General features: G+C 40.1%; 1 protein-coding gene across 1 annotated transcript; it reads left to right on the forward strand.

Annotated features, from left to right (window-relative positions):
* Positions 1–1192: 1192 nt before the first annotated feature.
* slc12a3 (solute carrier family 12 member 3) lies at positions 1193–18477 on the forward strand. Its single transcript, XM_038706975.1, has 26 exons — positions 1193–1701; positions 2445–2573; positions 4008–4083; positions 4234–4329; positions 4497–4636; positions 4770–4880; positions 5855–5966; positions 6145–6275; positions 6503–6587; positions 7704–7864; positions 8317–8424; positions 8742–8865; positions 11735–11836; positions 12023–12178; positions 12283–12382; positions 13322–13433; positions 13583–13720; positions 14255–14361; positions 14562–14644; positions 14863–14940; positions 15660–15758; positions 15857–15968; positions 16318–16404; positions 17220–17358; positions 17500–17567; positions 17863–18477. Exons 1-26 carry the CDS (start codon positions 1420–1422, stop codon positions 18002–18004), a joined length of 3078 nt encoding a protein of 1025 aa, XP_038562903.1. The 5' UTR covers positions 1193–1419; the 3' UTR covers positions 18005–18477.
* The last annotated feature ends 447 nt before the right edge of the window (positions 18478–18924 follow it).

An 18924-nucleotide genomic window follows, 5' to 3' on the forward strand; every position in this document is an offset into this window, starting at 1 on the left:
TGTATTTATTTTAAGTCAAGCCATAATCTTTTCCTAAACCAAACCAAGTAGTTTTGGTGCCTAAACCTAACCAAACTGTGACGTTTCAAAATGTTAATCACTGGTTTTATTTTAAAAGTCTAACTGGACTTTAATATATAAATATTTATTCTTGCCAACTTGAAATTGAACGAGTTGTTGGAGCTTGACTTATGCTGGAGAGTAAAAGTCAGGATATCTCGCTCTCTGCTGTGTTGATCTTTTGCTTTGACTATTGGGTTTTGATCTGTCTCTTGTGAAAATGCAATGCTAAATCGCTGGACCCCTTTAAATAATGTGGGTGTTTTCAGTTAAGGAAAATATCCATGGAAAATACGGCAGCATATTGCTATAGTTTCTCGTTATAACGTCAAAGGTTTCTTGTTTTAACTAGATCCTCTTCATGCTAAATGAATGATTACATAATTTCTCAGTATAACTAAATACCAAATTATGCCATGTAACAAGAAACATTTGTTGTGTTAACAAGATATAATTGTATCTTTTTCAATTGCTTTATCTTGTTATAGATCAATGACATTTCATCAGTGGATCATTTAAACCTCTTTCCTTAACAAGCATACATTATTGCCCTTGTGTTGTCAGTCAAGGTTATCTTACAAGTTGGCCTGTGTGAGTAATGATGCTGTTTTACCACTAAAAGTCAGTTTAGGAGATTAATGATTAATAATTGTCATTATATAACTTGAAACCAAATACACCTTCATGCAAAATGATTCAAACTTTTTTTACAACAAAGATACACACAAAGCGGCCTGCGGACAGACATGTCCTGGTTTCTCTGTAGTGTACAGAGTACAGACTAGCTAGAGAGAGTAGATTAAGTGGACTTTTCTTTTTTTCTTGGACTTTATTCTCTTTTCAGAATAATTGTAACTCAATTATTTGCTCAACCCGTTTTAATTTTCCATTTAACTCCTTTAACCCTGCACTGTAACTTTTATTATATTTTAATGTGTATTTTTTCAATTTCCCTATGTTGCTTTTAAACTTTTTTTATATTTCCTTTTATGTTTTATGTAAAGCACTTTGAATTACCTTGTTTGATTATTACATGATTATTGGTTGACCCTGTGATGTGACATTTTCCATGTCATGTTTAATAGTTCCTGTAATGAGTCTTGTTTGACTGTTCACTGAACCAGCCTCCTTACATGGCCCCTGGCTCTTCCTGCTTGGTTAAGGTCAATTATAAAACCAACCCTCGCAATAAAGCCTCCTTCATACACTAAAGCGTACCTCCATCACCATGACTGACTGACTTGTGTCGGATACATCAGCTGGTGAAGAAAGACTTTGTGCACTAAGTAACTGACTGTCTTGGTTGTCTTTGTGTTTACAATCCATTTAAATACAGAAAAGATCATTCTGCCATTCTGTATGGAGTTACCAGTAGCCAGCGATGTTCACCTGGCTGCATACAGACCCAGACATCCTCTGTCTGTGGCCAATGGGAAGGCAACACCTGGAGGGATTGATGAGTCTGGTTACTATCAGAGTTATGGTGATGGGAGCAGTGTAGCATCCCGTGGATCAGATGCTCTAACTGGCTACGAGACTTTGGATGCTCCGCCACACTATGACTTCTATGCCAACACAGAAGTGTGGGGTCGAAGGAGGCGCTTCAGACCATCTCTGTACCAACTGCATGCAAACCCTGAGGTGAGGAGTCTCTGCTTTTTATCAGCTGATATGGTTCTTATGTCTTTTCAAATGACCAAAGAAATGCAGGTTGAATAAAACATGCATTTTAGCCTCTAATCTCCACTGGAAATGTTTCAAATGGTCTGAAATGAACCCTGACAACAAGATGCATCAGGCAGGTACATTTGCTTCATTTAATGTAAATAAAGCCACATAACCTCAATATTCTGATGTGAAACCTGGTAAACAGGTTTGAGACAGATTTAGGAAAAGTATCATTGTTGTCCCAGTCCTGCTGTCACAGTATTCAAAGTTTACATGGTCATTTTTGTGTTAAACCAATTTCAGGGGGGGCAGGGGGGCTTTGAGAAAGCACTGACAAGTATTTGACCCTCAAGGTACCCTTCAGCGTCACATAATGTACTAATATTACCCAAGACAGGATCTTTTCCAAAACCTAACCAAGTAGTTTTGGTGCCTAAATCGTAAACCATGATGTTTTCTTAAATCTATGCAAAACCATGATATTTTCCTAAACCTTAAGACCACATATTAAAAAGGCATTAAAAAGACATTTTGTCGGGCTTTCTCAAAGGGTCTGTATTTGATGTCCCATGTTGTTTCTTCTTATCTGAAATGAGGGCCTAATGATAGCGGGTGTCGCATGCTTGCATGCTATGATTGTAAAACTCTTTGATATCAATTTGTGATTGCTGATTTTGGGCTACGTAAATAAAATTTAATTGACTTTACATGAATAGGATGACTGCAGACCTCCCTTGTATGAGGAGACAACTGGTGGACTCGGAGACACCTCCGAGGAAGACGAGGACGAGCAGAAGGAGCCACCTCCTGAACCTCCTCGCTTCGGCTGGGTACAGGGAGTCATGGTAGGTAGGGTTAGACCAGTGGGGGCTTTGGTAGATATCTGTGAGTTGTAGCTGCTCACTACCAATTTATAGACTTTAAGATAAGATCAAAAAACTTACATTATCATTTTTGTAGTGAATTTTGCCTTTCATACCTTGTCTTGCTTTTATGTTACGGCTTCCTTACCCCAGCAGCCCGGGTTCGATTCCAGCCCGCAGCCCTTTGCTGCAGGTCATCCCTTCTATCTTCCACATTTCCTTTCAATCTTTGCTGTACTATCAAATAAAGGCAAACATTGGCCACACTCCTAGTTGTACTGTATCAGATTTTACCAACAATAAAATATTTAAAAGACGTATTAAAAGATACTGTACATCACACTCTGATATATTGCACAAGATCATTCACTCTGGGATATTGCACAAGCCAATAAATATACACGCTATAAATATCTATGTAAAGAAACTTGAAGTGTGCAAACCTAATAGACTATGTTGCATTGTTAATTAAAATTCTGTTTGAGAGTGACATGAGAGACCAAAAATGTCCAAATATTTAGTGTTTCTCTCAGATTTTAGATTTGCACTGAAACTGCATCTAGACTGCCATGACAGTAGACTGTCCACTGACTCTCCAGTAAAACTCAGACCAACAAAATACTTTGGCAGTTTTACCACCAACCTATTCCCTTGTGGAGTTACTCTTGATAAATCACTAGCTGCTACAACTTTTTTCTTGAAATACAACTTCTTTTGTGACAGCAGGCCTACACACTATAGTTTATATGGACACCTGACATTTCTCGCTTCCGTATTTACTTCCCTTGTCTTACAATAAACATTTCAAAGAAGTAGCACACTACACTGTTCAGCCATAAAAGTGTAATACAGTGGCATTTCTTAGTATTTATTATATCATAATGTTTTATTCTGTGTGCAGAAACAATACAGACTTCATAGTCTAGGCCATAAAGAGGTAATTATGGGTTAATTATGGTAAAAATTTCCAAGTAGTTATACTGTAAATACTGCAGTGTATCATAGCAGCAGTGGCTTTGACATTTTTATTGGGCAGCAATGATAAGAACTGTTTTCTTAAAGCCATATAACATCGTTTCCAGGTAAGAACTAGACTTAACAGTATAATACTGGTGAAAATGTGCATTGCTCAATAACTTCCAGGTGTTACACTACGTTCTACAATCTCTATCTTAACTTCTCCCTGCCTGTCGTAACCCACTGTGTGTGACAAATTCATTGGAGTAAGATTATGAAAGGAACCTCTTTAATGCTTTCAATTTTGTCAGTAATTCCAATAAAAGAACTTTCCATTGCATCTGTTTTACTTAACTATTACTTCACTTTTTTGCATTTACAAAGTCATTTCAATATGATTTGAAATTGCATCAGTTTGACCATTTTTATTTTTTGTCAAAACTGTCTGACTTTTTGTAGATCCGTTGTATGTTAAACATCTGGGGGGTGATTTTGTACTTGAGGTTGCCTTGGATCACTGCTCAGGCTGGCATTGGTACGTCAAATAAAACTTGTTTATATATCTCAATCAATTGTAGATGTAATGCACCAAATTTTAAATATTTCTCGGATTGATCAGTCTATGAAACCATTTGTGTGGCTTACTGTCATTCTTTGTCTCTTTCTCCTTGTGTCTTTATGTCAGGTCTGACCTGGGTGATTATCCTGCTGTCCTCCTGTATAACTGGGATCACTGGTCTGTCGACCTCAGCCATTGCTACCAACGGAAAGGTCAAAGGAGGTCTGTTAGCTCAGTGAAACATGCATCAATCTACTTAATCAATGTATAATTATTGTGAATGAATGGACTTATATCAAAAAAGCATATGGACCGTATCTGACAATGTTACATTTTATTGCCAGTGATTCCTGTCATGATGGTGTTTGAGCTCTCCCTCTTGTCTCCAGGTGGGACCTACTTTCTGATCAGTCGCAGCCTTGGTCCAGAGCTGGGCGGATCCATCGGGCTGATTTTTGCTTTTGCCAATGCTGTGGCTGTGGCCATGCACACTGTGGGTTTTGCTGAGACTGTAACAGACCTCATGCGCGTAAGTAGGACGCCCTGTATTAATATGTATGTTGAGCAGCTTTTACATACTGTACAGCAAACACGGATTTTCATTTTGTTTCTGCACACCTGAAGTGTCTGCCTTATTTCTCTCTCTTGTCTCACATCCTCAGGAAAATGGAGCTGTCATGGTGGACCGAATCAATGACATCCGTATCATCGGTATCATCACTGTCACATGCCTACTAGCCGTCTCAATGGCAGGCATGGCGTGGGAGTCAAAGGTTAGCTCAACCAAACATATGAGACCATTATAAACTGCCATCATGTTTAACAAGTGGTTGCGATTTTAAAATGTACATTTAAAAAAAATATCTGGTGCACTGAATGTTTTACTGCTGCAGAAGTTACAAATTAATTAATTTTGAGAAATTTACTTGCCTAGAATTTGCTGAGAAGATTGATAATTCTCTCATTTCCACACCTATAATATAAAGCTAGAGCCATCAGTCAATTGGCTTAGGTCAGCAGAAAGGCTAGGGTGACCATATTTTCAACCCCCCAAACTGGGACCCTTAAGTGTGCTGCACGTTCATTCATGTGCACATGTATGCACGATAGGCTTTTTTTTTTATCAGAATGGGGGATCATTTTTTCAATGCTTAGGACACCTACCATACCGAGAACACCTTTCAACACCGTGCATGTCAGGAACACAATGCATTTTTCCTGGAGCTCTTTACAAAACACCACAGAGAACCTCAGCGTCTGAAAAGTGAAGCCAATGCGGAAGTGCCTTAAATGTGCATTCTTTCTAATGGCCAGCAGGAGGCGACTTAACTGGTTGCTAAAAGAAGTCCGATTGTATAGAAGTTTATGACAAAATGACCCTACTTCTTACTTGATTTATTACCTCAGAGAACTCTTTCCTGATGAGTTTATGGTCTCAATCGCTAGTTCCAAGTCCTCTTCAATACAGCATGATGTTCATTTAGTAAATTATGGTATCATTTAGAGTAAGATGGACAATAAAACTTCAGCTAACTTTGTACAAATTCCACTACAATTCTCCATATGAATATACCAGCTAATAGACACAGAAATAGACACAGATCCTGTTAGGTAGCCAGCATGTTCACCCTAGCTAGAATGATAAACCCAAGTTAATCTATTAGTGTAGTGAGATACAATAGTTCGTTCTTGCAATGTAAATGTCTTTCTGCGTACATTTATTCACTGTGTATTCTGCCTTTCACAGGCCCAGATTCTGTTTTTCCTGGTCATTATGGTGTCATTTGCCAGTTACATTGTTGGAACGATCATTCCCTCTACACCACAGAAACAAGCCAAGGGTTTCTTTAGCTACAAAGGTGACTATTTAGTCCCTGTCCAGAGTATCAGATATTATTGAATGCCAAGTTTCCACAATGCCACAGAGATGATTTTAGTGGTATACAAAACTGTTTGTTTAAAATAAGACTTTATAAAGGCCAGTGAGTCTCTCCCTGTCGGAGCATTCCAGTAAACTGACTTTGTCACCTTCAACAGCGGATATCTTTGCCGCCAATTTTGTGCCCAACTGGCGGGGGCAAGAGGGCAGCTTCTTTGGTATGTTCTCCATTTTCTTCCCCTCCGCAACGGGCATACTGGCAGGAGCTAACATCTCTGGAGATCTGAAGGTATGTTAGTTTTTTTTTTTTTCTCTCTGCCTAATTGTTTTCTTGTAAAATCCTGATTCAGAAAACATCCTGCCTTGGTCATTGTTCTCAGTGGTATATAATCCTGCCTGCTTGCCTCACACATCATCCTGTTCCTGCACATACATACACACATATTAACACGTGTGTGGCAATGTATATCTCAGTTGTAGTTTATATTCATGTCTTTTTTTTTCTCTCTGCCGCAGAATCCAACAGTGGCCATCCCCAGAGGAACACTGGGGTCAATATTCTTTACCACCCTATCCTACCTTATCATCTCTGCTACCATTGGTACTGCCCATACTGTCAACCAAATATGTATTTAAACTGCCTTTTACCCACGTAGTGAGTTAGTTTTACAAATCACCCTGTTGCTGTTATTTTGCTATAATGGTTACCGACACATTTTTCCACCTAATACATCTTCTTACCGAAAGGAATTTACTGTAATCACTCTGGACTTTCTTGAAGAGTGTTTAAAACAATTCTTACAACACTTAAATAGATAATGCTTCGCCCATTCTGTGTGCACAGGTGTGGGACTATTATTCTCCTGTGGGAGTGTCTTGCAATAATTGACAGCAACATGGATGACATACAATGGCATGTCATGCTCTCAGGAGTTTGGGGGTTTGGTAGACCTACTTATGTTACACTCAAGATGCAGTAGTGCACATGATTATAGATCCTTGACATGTTCCTGTTTTTCTTTTTTTTCCTCATATGTGTAATATAATGTGGCAGATTGTACTCATGTTTCTGTCAGTTATCGAGAGACACTCCCACAGGAGAATAATTTCCCCACACCTGTGCACACAGAATGGGTGAAGCTTTATCTATTTACCGAAACATTAGTATGATAAAAATTGAGATGCTGTAAAGAGCCGTGTGCAAGATCTTCTTTTCTTAAGACTGAAGTGATACTTTCCAATGCATCTGCATCTGAGATAGTTGAATGTGCAAATATCTACTTAGAAAAAAATCATTCCCATCTTCAAAATGAAACCCATCTGAACTCTGATAGCCACTAGCGCCACCTTATGTTCAGTCCTCAAGTACAGTGTTCACTACAGTGTATTTTGCTTCTTAAAGTTAGACCTTTACTACACCTGCTATATTTATAGTGTCAACAGTCTACAATTAATATTGTCTGGCAGAATTTTCCACAAAACTTGTACAATGAACTACTGTATATTTTAAAATATTTTTAGGAGGTTGAAGGGAAACAAATAGAATTTGATATGTTGCATAATAGTGACATGCAAACATATAGTAAGCATTATAGAAACTCATCAGCTGAAATGCCAGAATATATTCTATTTGTTTTGTTTTTTTTTTATTTTAGGTAACATTGCGTGTATGCATGTGCATATTTATTCATGCGTACTTGTGTTTTTTTCCTCCCAGGATCCTGTGTGGTGCGTGATGCATCTGGTGTTTTAAACGACACCCTGTCACCGTCCTCAGCCATCGAGGGTTGTGTTGGTACAGCTTGTCTTTTTGGATGGGACTTCTCCGAGTGTATCAACAATAAGACATGCAAATACGGCATCAGTAACTACTATCAGGTCAGCACAAGCACACACTCTAGGACACAGTAAAGTGTGTTTTTTTTCTGCTATCTGTATAAAATTGCCCAGTCATTCTAAATCACACAGTGAGGCTGAAAAGCACAAGCCGGCTCCTCACATGATTTCTGCATAATGCAGTCCTATGGAATTTCAAAAACCCAAACATTTACATTCTGTTGCCACTTGGGGCCGCCAAAGCATAAAGCTCCCTCGTCTGCTCTCAGTTCGAAGACATTTATTTGACTTTTCTTTCATTGCCAGAAGCAGAAAACACACAATCAACAGTGACAGCAACAAGCCGACACTAATGTCTTTCTGCTTAAATGACTCAGTCTCCCTCTGTATTAATCGGCTACATTAACAGCAGGTCACCTTGTAAACAAACAGACCGTTTGGCCCCTGGTGAGGGAGAGGAGTTTAATAAGTAAACAGCACTTTTCTGTCTCCAGTCCATGAGCATGGTGTCGGCTTTCGCCCCTCTTATCACTGCTGGTATATTTGGAGCAACACTGTCCTCTGCTTTGGCCTGCCTGGTGTCTGCTCCCAAAGTCTTCCAGGTACACACACACATACACACACACACACACACACACACACACACACACACACACACATACATACACAAAGATATGCTATTTTAATGTTAATGTATTATTTCTTTTCAGTGCAACCTTTTCCATCTCACTGTACATGTTTAAACACTAGCTTTACTTTCTTATTTTCTCTGCTGTGACAAAGGCATTTGATGATTAATTGTTCTTATGTAATTTATTTGTAGCTTTGGCAATATTGTTGTTCTACATTCATGCCAATAAAGGTGATTTTAAATGATTTGATGTTTTTTTGTCTCTCCTATAATTTTTTTTTCTGGTAGTGTCTGTGTAAGGACAAACTTTACCCTTTCATCGGCTTCTTTGGCAAAGGTTATGGCAAGAATGATGAACCACTCAGAAGCTACCTACTGACGTACATCATCGCTGCCTGCTTCATTCTCATTGGTGAGGCTTTGAAGAGATGCTCTGACCCCTATAGATGACGAGTGGGAATTTTAATTGTTGTCTGGAAATGTTCAATTCAATTCAATTAAATTTTATTTATATAGCGCCAAATCACTACAACAGTTATCTCACAGCGCTTTTCATAAAAGAGCAGGTCTAGACCGTACTCTATGATGTTATTTAAAGAAGCCCAACAATTCCCACCAAGAGCAGCACTAGGCGACAGAGGCAAGGAAAAAATTCCTTTAAGAGGCAGAAACCTCGAGCAGAACCATGGCTCAGGGTGGGCGGCCATCTGCCTCGACCGGTTGGGGTGAAGGAGAGAGAGAGAGAGAGAGAGAGAGAGAGAGAGAGAGAGAGAGAGAGAGAAGGAGAGAGAGGGGAGGGAGGCAGTCTACACAATATATACACAGAGGTACAGACAGTAAAGGTGATGTTGCTATAGACTAAATGAAAAATGGTACAGATATTTATAGTGTTAATGGTAACAATCGTAATGTTAATGATTATAATAACAATAATAACAATAGGACTAGTAACAATAGTTGTAGCAGAGGGTGTTGAGCAGGAACACGGGGGCAGCAGGTGACCCGCAGCCACAGATCCAGACTCCACAGCTCCAGAGCCAGAAAACCTGCAGTAAGTGATAGGAGGAGAGAGGAGAGGGACGAGAAAGTAGAGAGAGGAGCTCAGTGCATCATGGGAAATCCCCCGGCAGTCTAGGCCTATAGCAGCATAACTAAGGGATGGTTCAGGACTCACCTGAGCCAGCCCTAACTATAAGCTTTATCAAAGAGGAAAGTCTTAAGCCTACTCTTAAATGTGGAGATGGTGTCTGCCTCCTGAACCCAAACTGGAACCTGGTTCCACAGGAGAGGAGCTTGATAGCTGAACGCTCTGGCTCCTAGTCTACTTTTGGAGACTCTAGGAACCACAAGTAACCCTGCATTCTGGGAGCGCAGTGCTCTGGTGGGGTAGTAAGGTACTATGAGCTCTTTAAGATAAGATGGTGCCTGACCATTAAGAGCTTTGTAGGTAAGAAGAATGATTTTAAATTTTATTCTGGATTTTACTGGAAGCCAATGCAAGAAGCTAAAACAGGAGAAATATGATCTCTTTTCCTGGTTCCTGTCAGAACACGTGCTGCAGCATTCTGAATCAGCTGAAGAGTCTTAACGGACTTTTTCGAGCAGCCTGATAATAAGGAATTGCAGTAATCCAGCCTAGAAGTAAAAAATGCATGGACTAGTTTTTCTGCATCATTTTTAGACAGGATGTTCCTGATTTTTGCAATATTACGTAGGTGAAAAAAGGTGGTCCTTGAAATTTGCTTAATGTGAGACTTCAACGACATGTCCTGATCAAAGATAACTCCAAGATTCCTCACAGTGGTGCTGGAGGCCAGGGCGATGCCATCAAGGGAAACTATATCTTTGATGCGTCACAGAGGTGCTTAGGTGCTTCAGTTTCATCTGAGTTTAACATTAGAAAATTACAGGTCATCCAGGTTTTAACATCCTGAAGGCACATTTGAAGTTTAGCTAACTGATGAGTTTCATCTGGCTTGATCGATAGATACAACTGTGTATCATCTGCATAACAATGAAAACTTATGGAATATTTCCTGATAATATTGCCTAAAGGAAGCATATGTAAAGTGAAGAGGATTGGTCCGAACACAGATCCTTGTGGAACTTCATGACTAACTTTGGCATGCATGGAGGACTCATTGTTAACATGTACAAACTGAAATCGATTTAATAAGTAGGACTTAAACCAGCTTAGAGCGGTTCCTTTAATGCCAATAAAATGTTCCAGTGTCTGCAATAGGATCTGATGGTCAATGTATCAAATGCAGCACTAAGATCTAATAAAACCAGTACAGAGACAAGTCCTTTGTCTGATGCAATAAGGAAGTCGTTAGTAATTTTCACCAGTGCTGTCTCTGTGCTATGATGAGCTCTAAATCCTGACTGAAAATCCTCAAATAAACTATTGCTCTGTAGAAAGTCACACAGCTGTTTAGCAACTGCTTTCTCCAGGATCTTAGAGAGAAATGGAAGTTTTAGATATAGGTCTATAGTTGCCTAAAACATCCGGATCAAGTTTGGGCTTTTTCAGAAGAGGTTTAATTACAGCTACTTTAAAGTACTGTGGTACATAGCCTGTTGATAAAGATAGATTGATCATATCTGGTACAGAAGTGCTAACTAAGGGTAAAACATCTTTAAGCAACCTAGTCGGGATGGGGTCTAAGAGGCAGGTTGATGGTTTAGATGAAGAAATTATTGAAGTTAGTTAGAAAGCAGTCTAAACATATCTAGTTTTACAGCTGTTTCTAAGGTTCCTGAGTTTAGAGATAAGTCGGTGCCAGTTGAGGGCAGGTCTTGGTGAATTTTGTTTCTAATAGTTAGAATTTTATCATTAAAGAAGCTCATGAAGTCGTAACTACTGAGAGCTATGGGAATACTTGGCTCAATAGAGCTGTGACTCTGTCAGCCTGGCTACACAGTGCTGAAAAGAAACCTGGGGTTGTTCCTATTTTCCTCTATTAATGACGAGTAGTACGCTGCTCTGGCATTACGGAGGGCCTTCCTATAAGTTTTAAGACTATCTTGCCAAATTAAACGAGAATTTTCCATTTTGGTGGAACGCCAATTCCTCTCAAGTTTCCACGATATTTGCTTTAATTTGCGAGTTTCAGTATTATACCATGGAGCTAACCGTCTTTGTTTTATTATTTTCTTTTTTAGAGGGGTTCACTGGGTTTCACTTCATGAAAATCTTAGGGATTATAACTTTAAAAACAAATGTGAGCCACGGTTTTCTTTGATTGTGTCTACTCTGTTCTGTCTTTTCTCTCCACCAGCTGAGTTGAACACCATTGCTCCCATCATCTCCAACTTCTTCCTCTGCTCCTACACTCTGATCAACTTCAGCTGCTTCCATGCCTCAATCACCAACTCACCAGGTAGAAAACATTTTGCTTTAATGGGCAGATGGGATAAATGGATAGATGGGGGATTCATAGACAGATAGATAAATGCATGAACAGATGCATGGATGAATTAACATTAAGACAGAAAAAGCTGTTATGAGAAAGCAGAATACCTGGTTGAAAGTGGCAGTGTGCAGACATTTGTCTGTGTGTCTACAGGTTGGCGCCCATCCTTCAAGTTCTACAGTAAGTGGCTGTCGTTGCTGGGCTCTGTGGTTTGTGTGGTTATCATGTTCCTGCTGACGTGGTGGGCAGCACTCATTGCCTTTGGTGTCGTCCTCATCCTTTTGGGATACACACTCTACAAGAGGCCTGGTAAACTCAACCCACATTCTGTCAGACAAACCACAAACACTGTAGGATCACACACCAAACAAATGTCTTCCATTCTAACTCTGCTTCCCCTTCTCTGTGGTTAGCCGTAAACTGGGGCTCCTCAGTGCAGGCGAGCTCCTACAACATTGCTCTGAACCAGTGTGTAGGCCTCAACATGGTGGAGGACCATGTCAAGAACTACAGGTCAGTGACAGGATGTCACACACATCTATAGTTTGTCTTCTGTGGTTAAAAAGTATAGGGGAAATGTTTATTTCATTGCTTTTTTGTATTTGGAAGTGGGTTAGTCAAAACTAATCTGATTGTTGTACTTAAGCTGAGCATGATGGCTCAATTTAAGAACTATCTTTTCCAAAATGTGCATATAATGAAGTAATGGCCAATTATGCATTTGTCCAATTCATTCTCCTCATAAAGTCTTTTGGGGATCACTTCCTGTGGTTGGTGCAGATTGTGTGCTCACTCCTAAAGGAATAGTTTGACTTTTTTGGACAACAAAAAACTTATTTGTTTTGTTGCAGGGAGTTATATGAGAAGAACTGCACACTGTAAAAACTTAGCTCTCAAAAACAAGGGGAAAAAGCATTAAAATGGGGGAATTATTACTTAAAATAAGCTAAATTATCTGCCAACAGAACAAGAATATTTCACTTGCTACTTAAGGCCAAAAAAACTTGAAACAAGTGAAATACTCTAACATAAAAGCCATCTGGCAAGAAGAAATATCTTGTCAGACAAAAAAAGAAGTTTTGCCTTCAATTAAGATAATTAATCTTACTAAGATTTTTCTCTTCATATTCACATGCATACAGTATGAACAAATATGCAGAGAATCAACAAACAGCAAACCAGTTCCGTAGCAGTATGCTTTGGAGAGGATTATGAAAGGCTTTCATCATAAAAATAACTTTTTTTAGCTAGCTAGTTTCAAGTAACTTGAAAAGCGTCTATGGTGTCATGTTACTCAAAAGTCAGCTTGATGTCCTAATTTAATGTCCATAGTGAAAACAATGAAAGGGTCATAGAAACAATGCAATTTCTTAAAGATCAATAAAGGCGTCTATATGTCTGCAAGACCTTTGGATTAAGATGCTCAACACTCTGGTTTTGCCCACGTTTCAGACCCCAGTGTTTGGTGCTAACGGGTCCTCCCAGCAGTCGTCCGGCTCTGGTGGATCTCGTCTCCTGTTTCACAAAGAATCTCAGTCTCATGATGTGTGCCAATGTGGTCTCTGTGAGTACAACGCAATAGGCATACACATCACCCAGTGGAGATAACGTGATTGGCTTGATTTTTGAGAACAAAGAAGAAACTGACGTGTATCAGCTGTCATTTTCAGTTGTGGACTGAAATCAATAGCGATTTGACCCTGTATCTCTCAGGCTGGTCCTTCCCCATCAGCAGTGGAAAAGTCAAGCAACAACAACCATGTTAGCTGGTTGAACCAACGGAAGATCAAGTCATTCTACGGAGGGGTGGTGGCTACAGAGCTACGATCAGGAGTTAACATGCTGCTGCAGGTCAGAATACACCTCACCTATTCTTTTCTAATGAGCTGTCTCCACCAACTGAACTTTGTTGGGGCCTGTCTCACAAAGCCAGCTAACTTCGGGTTTAACCCCGGCTTTTCAATCTCAGAAAGACAGCCCAAGTTCATGCTGAGTTCCGTTGTCATGGTAACAAGGCTAAACTAACAAGGAGCAGGTTTTGTTCAGGATTACAGATCAAAACAAATGAAAGAACCACCTCCTGACCAATCAGCTGTCACAAGTGAAACTGCTGCATTCATGTAAAGTGCATTGTACATCAGCGCAGAGTGGCATCAGTACAGTTCAGTAGAGAGACAGCTGGAAATGCATGCAGTAAAGACCACTCAGTCTCAAAGTTCAAGTTCATATTTGGACAGATAAAGGCAGAGGTAACAGAGCCAGATGGTAACCAGCTATGTGAGATCAGAGTGAAGCCTGATATCTCAAAGAGATCCCGAGGAAGTTGCGTTGTGAGACAAAGCCAACTCCTCTCTTCTTCTCCTCATGTTTTTGACTGTCCACCAGGGGGCAGGTTTGGGTCGTATTAGGCCAAATGTTCTGCTGATGGGTTTCAAGAAAGACTGGCGCAGTGACACACCTCAGGCTGCACACAACTACATAGGAATACTGCAGTGAGTACAGTGAGGACTAATAAATCTCAACCTGTGTGTGTGTGTGTGTGTGTGTGTGTGTGTGTGTGTGTGTGTGTGTGTGTGTGTGTGTGTGTGTGTGTGTGTACTTTTGAAGCATTGATATAAACACTGATAATCACATTGATTCCAACAAAGCTGTCCAGTGGTAAAATTCAACATTACAACAATGTGTGTTTCAGTGATGCATTTGACCTACAGTACGGCGTGTGCGTGCTGAGAATAAGGGAGGGCCTGGATGTCTCCCGTCCATCTCAATCACACGGTGAGAGCCTAGTTTCAAATTAGAGTAGAGTACCCTGAGAGTAAATTAATTTTAGACCATCAATGAGCTCTGACTGCCGCTGCAGCTACGCTATCCAAGTCAGTTTGGAGTTTAAGGGGGCATGGTGGGAAGAGCTGTCCACATTCATCCATCATCATTTCAGTGACTGTCTACATGTGAATCCATATGCATGGCAAATTCCTCTGTTTTTATTTCAGTTAATCCAGGCTTTGAGGAAGGACCAGAGAACATAAACACCATTTCTGCCCCTCCACGCATTAAAACAAGCACTACATGTATGTATATGCATGATCATATCATTAGAATTCAATGGCAATTAACAACAACTCTTGAGTAAACATAGCCTGAGTTGCCCTTGCATCTGGAAAAAAGAAAGGTGTAAATGTCCCTGAAATTTTAATGTTTAATAATTTTGAACTTAAAGGTCCAGTGTGTAACATTTACTATTGACACCAATAAAATATCCATAACTATGTTTTTGGTGGTGTATAAAGACCTTACATAGTGAACTGTTATGCTTTTATTACCTTAGAATGAGTAGCTTCCATCTACATACACCGCAGGACCTCTTACATTAAAGTCGGCATGTTGCGCCACCATGTTTCTGCAGTAGCCCAAACGGTCAAACGGCTCTACAGAGTGTGTTTCATCTCTATGTTGAATACATAACAAAGAAAAATCAAAAGAAGAGGTAGTAGTAGTAGTTGTCTGGTTTGTTAGTAGTAACAAGAGATGTGATATTTAGACACATAGAGGACCAAACGTATTTTTTAGCACAAGAGCTGAGAGCGCGTGTCGGCTTCTCCTGTGCACTTGCAATGGGAGGGGTGTGCGGTGGCTGAGCAATTGGTTGCAATTCGTAAGCCTTGCCACTAGATGTCACTAAAACCTACACACAGAACCTTTAAATGCCCAGAAATCCTATAAATTGATGTCTTTAAATTGTGAAAAAACAAAACAAAACAATTTTCTGTGTATACACAATTGCTTGCAGCTACTGTCTCCATTGAACCAGAGCCCCAGCCTAGTACAGCGTTCCAGAAAAAACAAGGAAAGAAGACCATCGATGTATACTGGCTGTCTGATGACGGAGGTCTGATCATCTCTCTATCCATCTATCACCTTCTTTTGTCAAGAATATTAGCAAAGAATTCCTTATCAGTGTGTGTGCGCGTGTTTGTGGTTTACCAGGTCTGACCCTGCTGCTGCCCTACCTGCTGACTCGGAGGAAGCGCTGGGGTAGATGCAAGGTCCGAGTGTTTGTGGGAGGAGATATAGACAAGAAGGAAGAACAGAGAGAGGAGTAAGCACTCGGATTACTTCATTCAGAGTAGTGCAGGGTGTTTATACATTACCTATATACCTTACTTCTGTACATTTGACAAAAAGGTGTCAGAATAAAAGTCAATTAAATTAAATTAAAAGGTAATGCAGAAATATTTATGGAGATCAACAAAGTACCCAGTAGTCAAAGATCTTTTTAATAGAAGACACTTTTGACATTTTATCTGAAAAATTTCTTACATGTTAATTAACAATTGCTTTAACAGCCTTTTCTTTGACAAGTCAAAAATGTCTATCTAGTAGTATGTAAGAGATTCTGCAAGCATTTTTGAAAACTTGTACACTACAGATTTAAAATCTCTTTCCAGGGTGTTGGCACTGATCAGGAAGTTCCGTCTTGGTTTCGAAGACGTTGAAGTCCTTCCTGACATCTACCAGAACCCACAGCCTGGAAAGTAAGGCTGCCAGAGCTGGTTTATAAGAATGAAGCACAGGGCAAACAACGGATCTGTCATTGTGCATATCCACATGTGATCCAGGTTGAGCTGCACTTACCAACTGGGCAAATCCCCAGAATGCCATGGGCCTGTAGAACTGTTCTGTGCACTGCTAAAGCGCAGTATCAGCTGACATGATAAGGGGCCTGCTTCATTACCTGATCTTGAGACCCTGAGATGAAAAGATTCCCTGCCTCAGATCTTGTTTTAACCTTCACTATTTCAGTTTTGTGCTTAGAAGATGCTTATTCCTAAATTACTGGGGAATGTGCAAGAGTTAAGGGGGGATTAAAAGGGGACCCATTACTCATTTTGGCCCCAGGGCCCACTAGCAGGTTAATCTGGAAATGCACGTGATTTATACTTTATGCATTTAGAATGCTACTTGGAGAGCATAGGCCTCCCATGATGTTGACTAAGCCACTGCTACACCCATGGAAGTCATTGCTATCGCTGAAATGAATTTCCTAAAACCCTGAAATTGTTGCTGTGTTGTGTTTTAAACCAAGCTTCCATGTCTGTCTCATAATTGCTGCTGAATTGAATTGATGGCTCACATCCTAAATGTGCTTCACAAAATATTACTAACTGTTCATTCACTTCAGCTTTAATGGAAATGGGCCCAAGTGTGCTGCTGTCAATAACAGAGCCTCAACAAGGTTTCCAGATAAAGTGGAAAAAACAATCTTCACAGTGAAAAGGAATGAATTCCTCCATACTTGATTTACTTTATGCAGTTAACAATGATCCATGTGTGTCTCTGCGTCCTCCAGTGTTCATCAGTTTGAGAATATGGTGGGTCACTTCAGGCTTGATACAAACCCCAAACAGGACTCTGATTCGGGGCCACCAGGACAGCAGGAGGAGCCGTGGATGATCACTGACCAGGACTTAGAGAGGAACAAGGCCAAGGTCTGACACACACACGCAAGAAACACACACACCGACATCCAATCACACACATTTGGATACAGCACATATAGAATTATCAATCCAAAACTTTTTCTCCTCTGTGTTCCTCGACGGAAATTGTAAACGTTCTGTGTGATTTAGTCTCTCCGCCAGATCCGTCTAAATGAGGTTCTGCAGGATTACTCCAGAGAAGCTGCCCTGATTGTTATGTGAGTACAGTAGTTCTTCATTTAAAGTCATGGGTGTGGTCTTTTATTAGAAGGTAGACAACGCAGAGTAAAAGTAGTGACCAAGTATGGTATGGCACGCCAACTGCACCACTGCACTCTGAGTGAATGGCTCTTGATTCTTGGCTGGTCATGTTTTATTTAAACCTGACAGCATACAATCACTTTGCCTTTAAAACCAATCACTTGGATGTTTTGAACTCATTGTTAGCAGTCGAACACAAACTGTTCACCCCTTTAAACCTTCTTTGCTGTGACTCTGTATGTTTCCTGACAGCACCATGCCGGTGGGGAGGAGAGGAGTGTGTCCCAGTACTCTCTACCTGGGGTGGCTGGACTTCTTGTCACGTGATCTGAGACCTCCAGTCCTGATGGTCAGAGGAAACCAGGAAAACGTCCTCACCTTCTACTGCCAATAAAATGTCTCTTTGAGATCAATGTACAGATACTGAACTACAACTTATAACACACATCCTGACATCTTCATCTTGATTTAGACATGTCAATGCCTTGACGGGTATTGGTGGTTATGTAATCCTGTAATGAATGTATGACTCCTGTCATTACCATGTTCTTGCCCTTTAATTCAACATGTTAATGATTTACACATTTTAGAAGTACTGCAAAAGTAAATCACCATAGGGCAGACATTGAAGATAATTATTTATCAAAATGACTGTAAGTGTTTTGTTTCCTGTCCTTACTTATGAAGACAAAAAAGAGTTTGTTTAGGTCAATATGATTGCTCTTATTAAAATGTTTAATAACGAAAGACTTGTCGAAATAAATGAAAGCTGCTACAAAGTGTGCTTCATGTTAAATAAACAGACGGTGTGTGGCTGCATTGTTGATTGTGAGCAGTGCCACATAGTTAAATGTGTCATTTGTTAAAGACGTTCATTTTGTTCATTTGAGTGTATCTAGAGACTAGTTGTTGTACCTTCTGTATGGCTTAGCACAGCAGGTATAGCCGAGACAGTGGATCCTTCCCCTGACATTGACCGCTCCTAATTAGAATGTTGTTTTGGATCAAACCATACTGACATCACCTTCATTATTATGCCATGCCACATTTAATCCCTGTATACTCAGCCTTAACATGACCACTGACAGGTGAAGTGAATAACACTGATTATCTCCTTACCATTATTACCTTATCTCATAAGGATTTGAGCGACTTTGAAAAAGGCCATATTGTGATGGCTAGACAGCTGGTTCAGAGCATCTCCAAATTGGCAGCGCTTGTGGGGTGATTCCGTTTGCAGTGCTCCCACCAAAAGTGGTCCAAGGAAGGAAAAGCAGTGAACCAGCGACAGGGTCATTGATGGACGTGGGGAGC

This window comes from Micropterus salmoides, unplaced genomic scaffold, assembly GCF_014851395.1.
Source record: "Micropterus salmoides isolate LMB-PRFRI ecotype aquatic unplaced genomic scaffold, ASM1485139v1 Ms_hic_scaffold_8, whole genome shotgun sequence".
Taxonomy (NCBI): domain Eukaryota; kingdom Metazoa; phylum Chordata; class Actinopteri; order Centrarchiformes; family Centrarchidae; genus Micropterus; species Micropterus salmoides.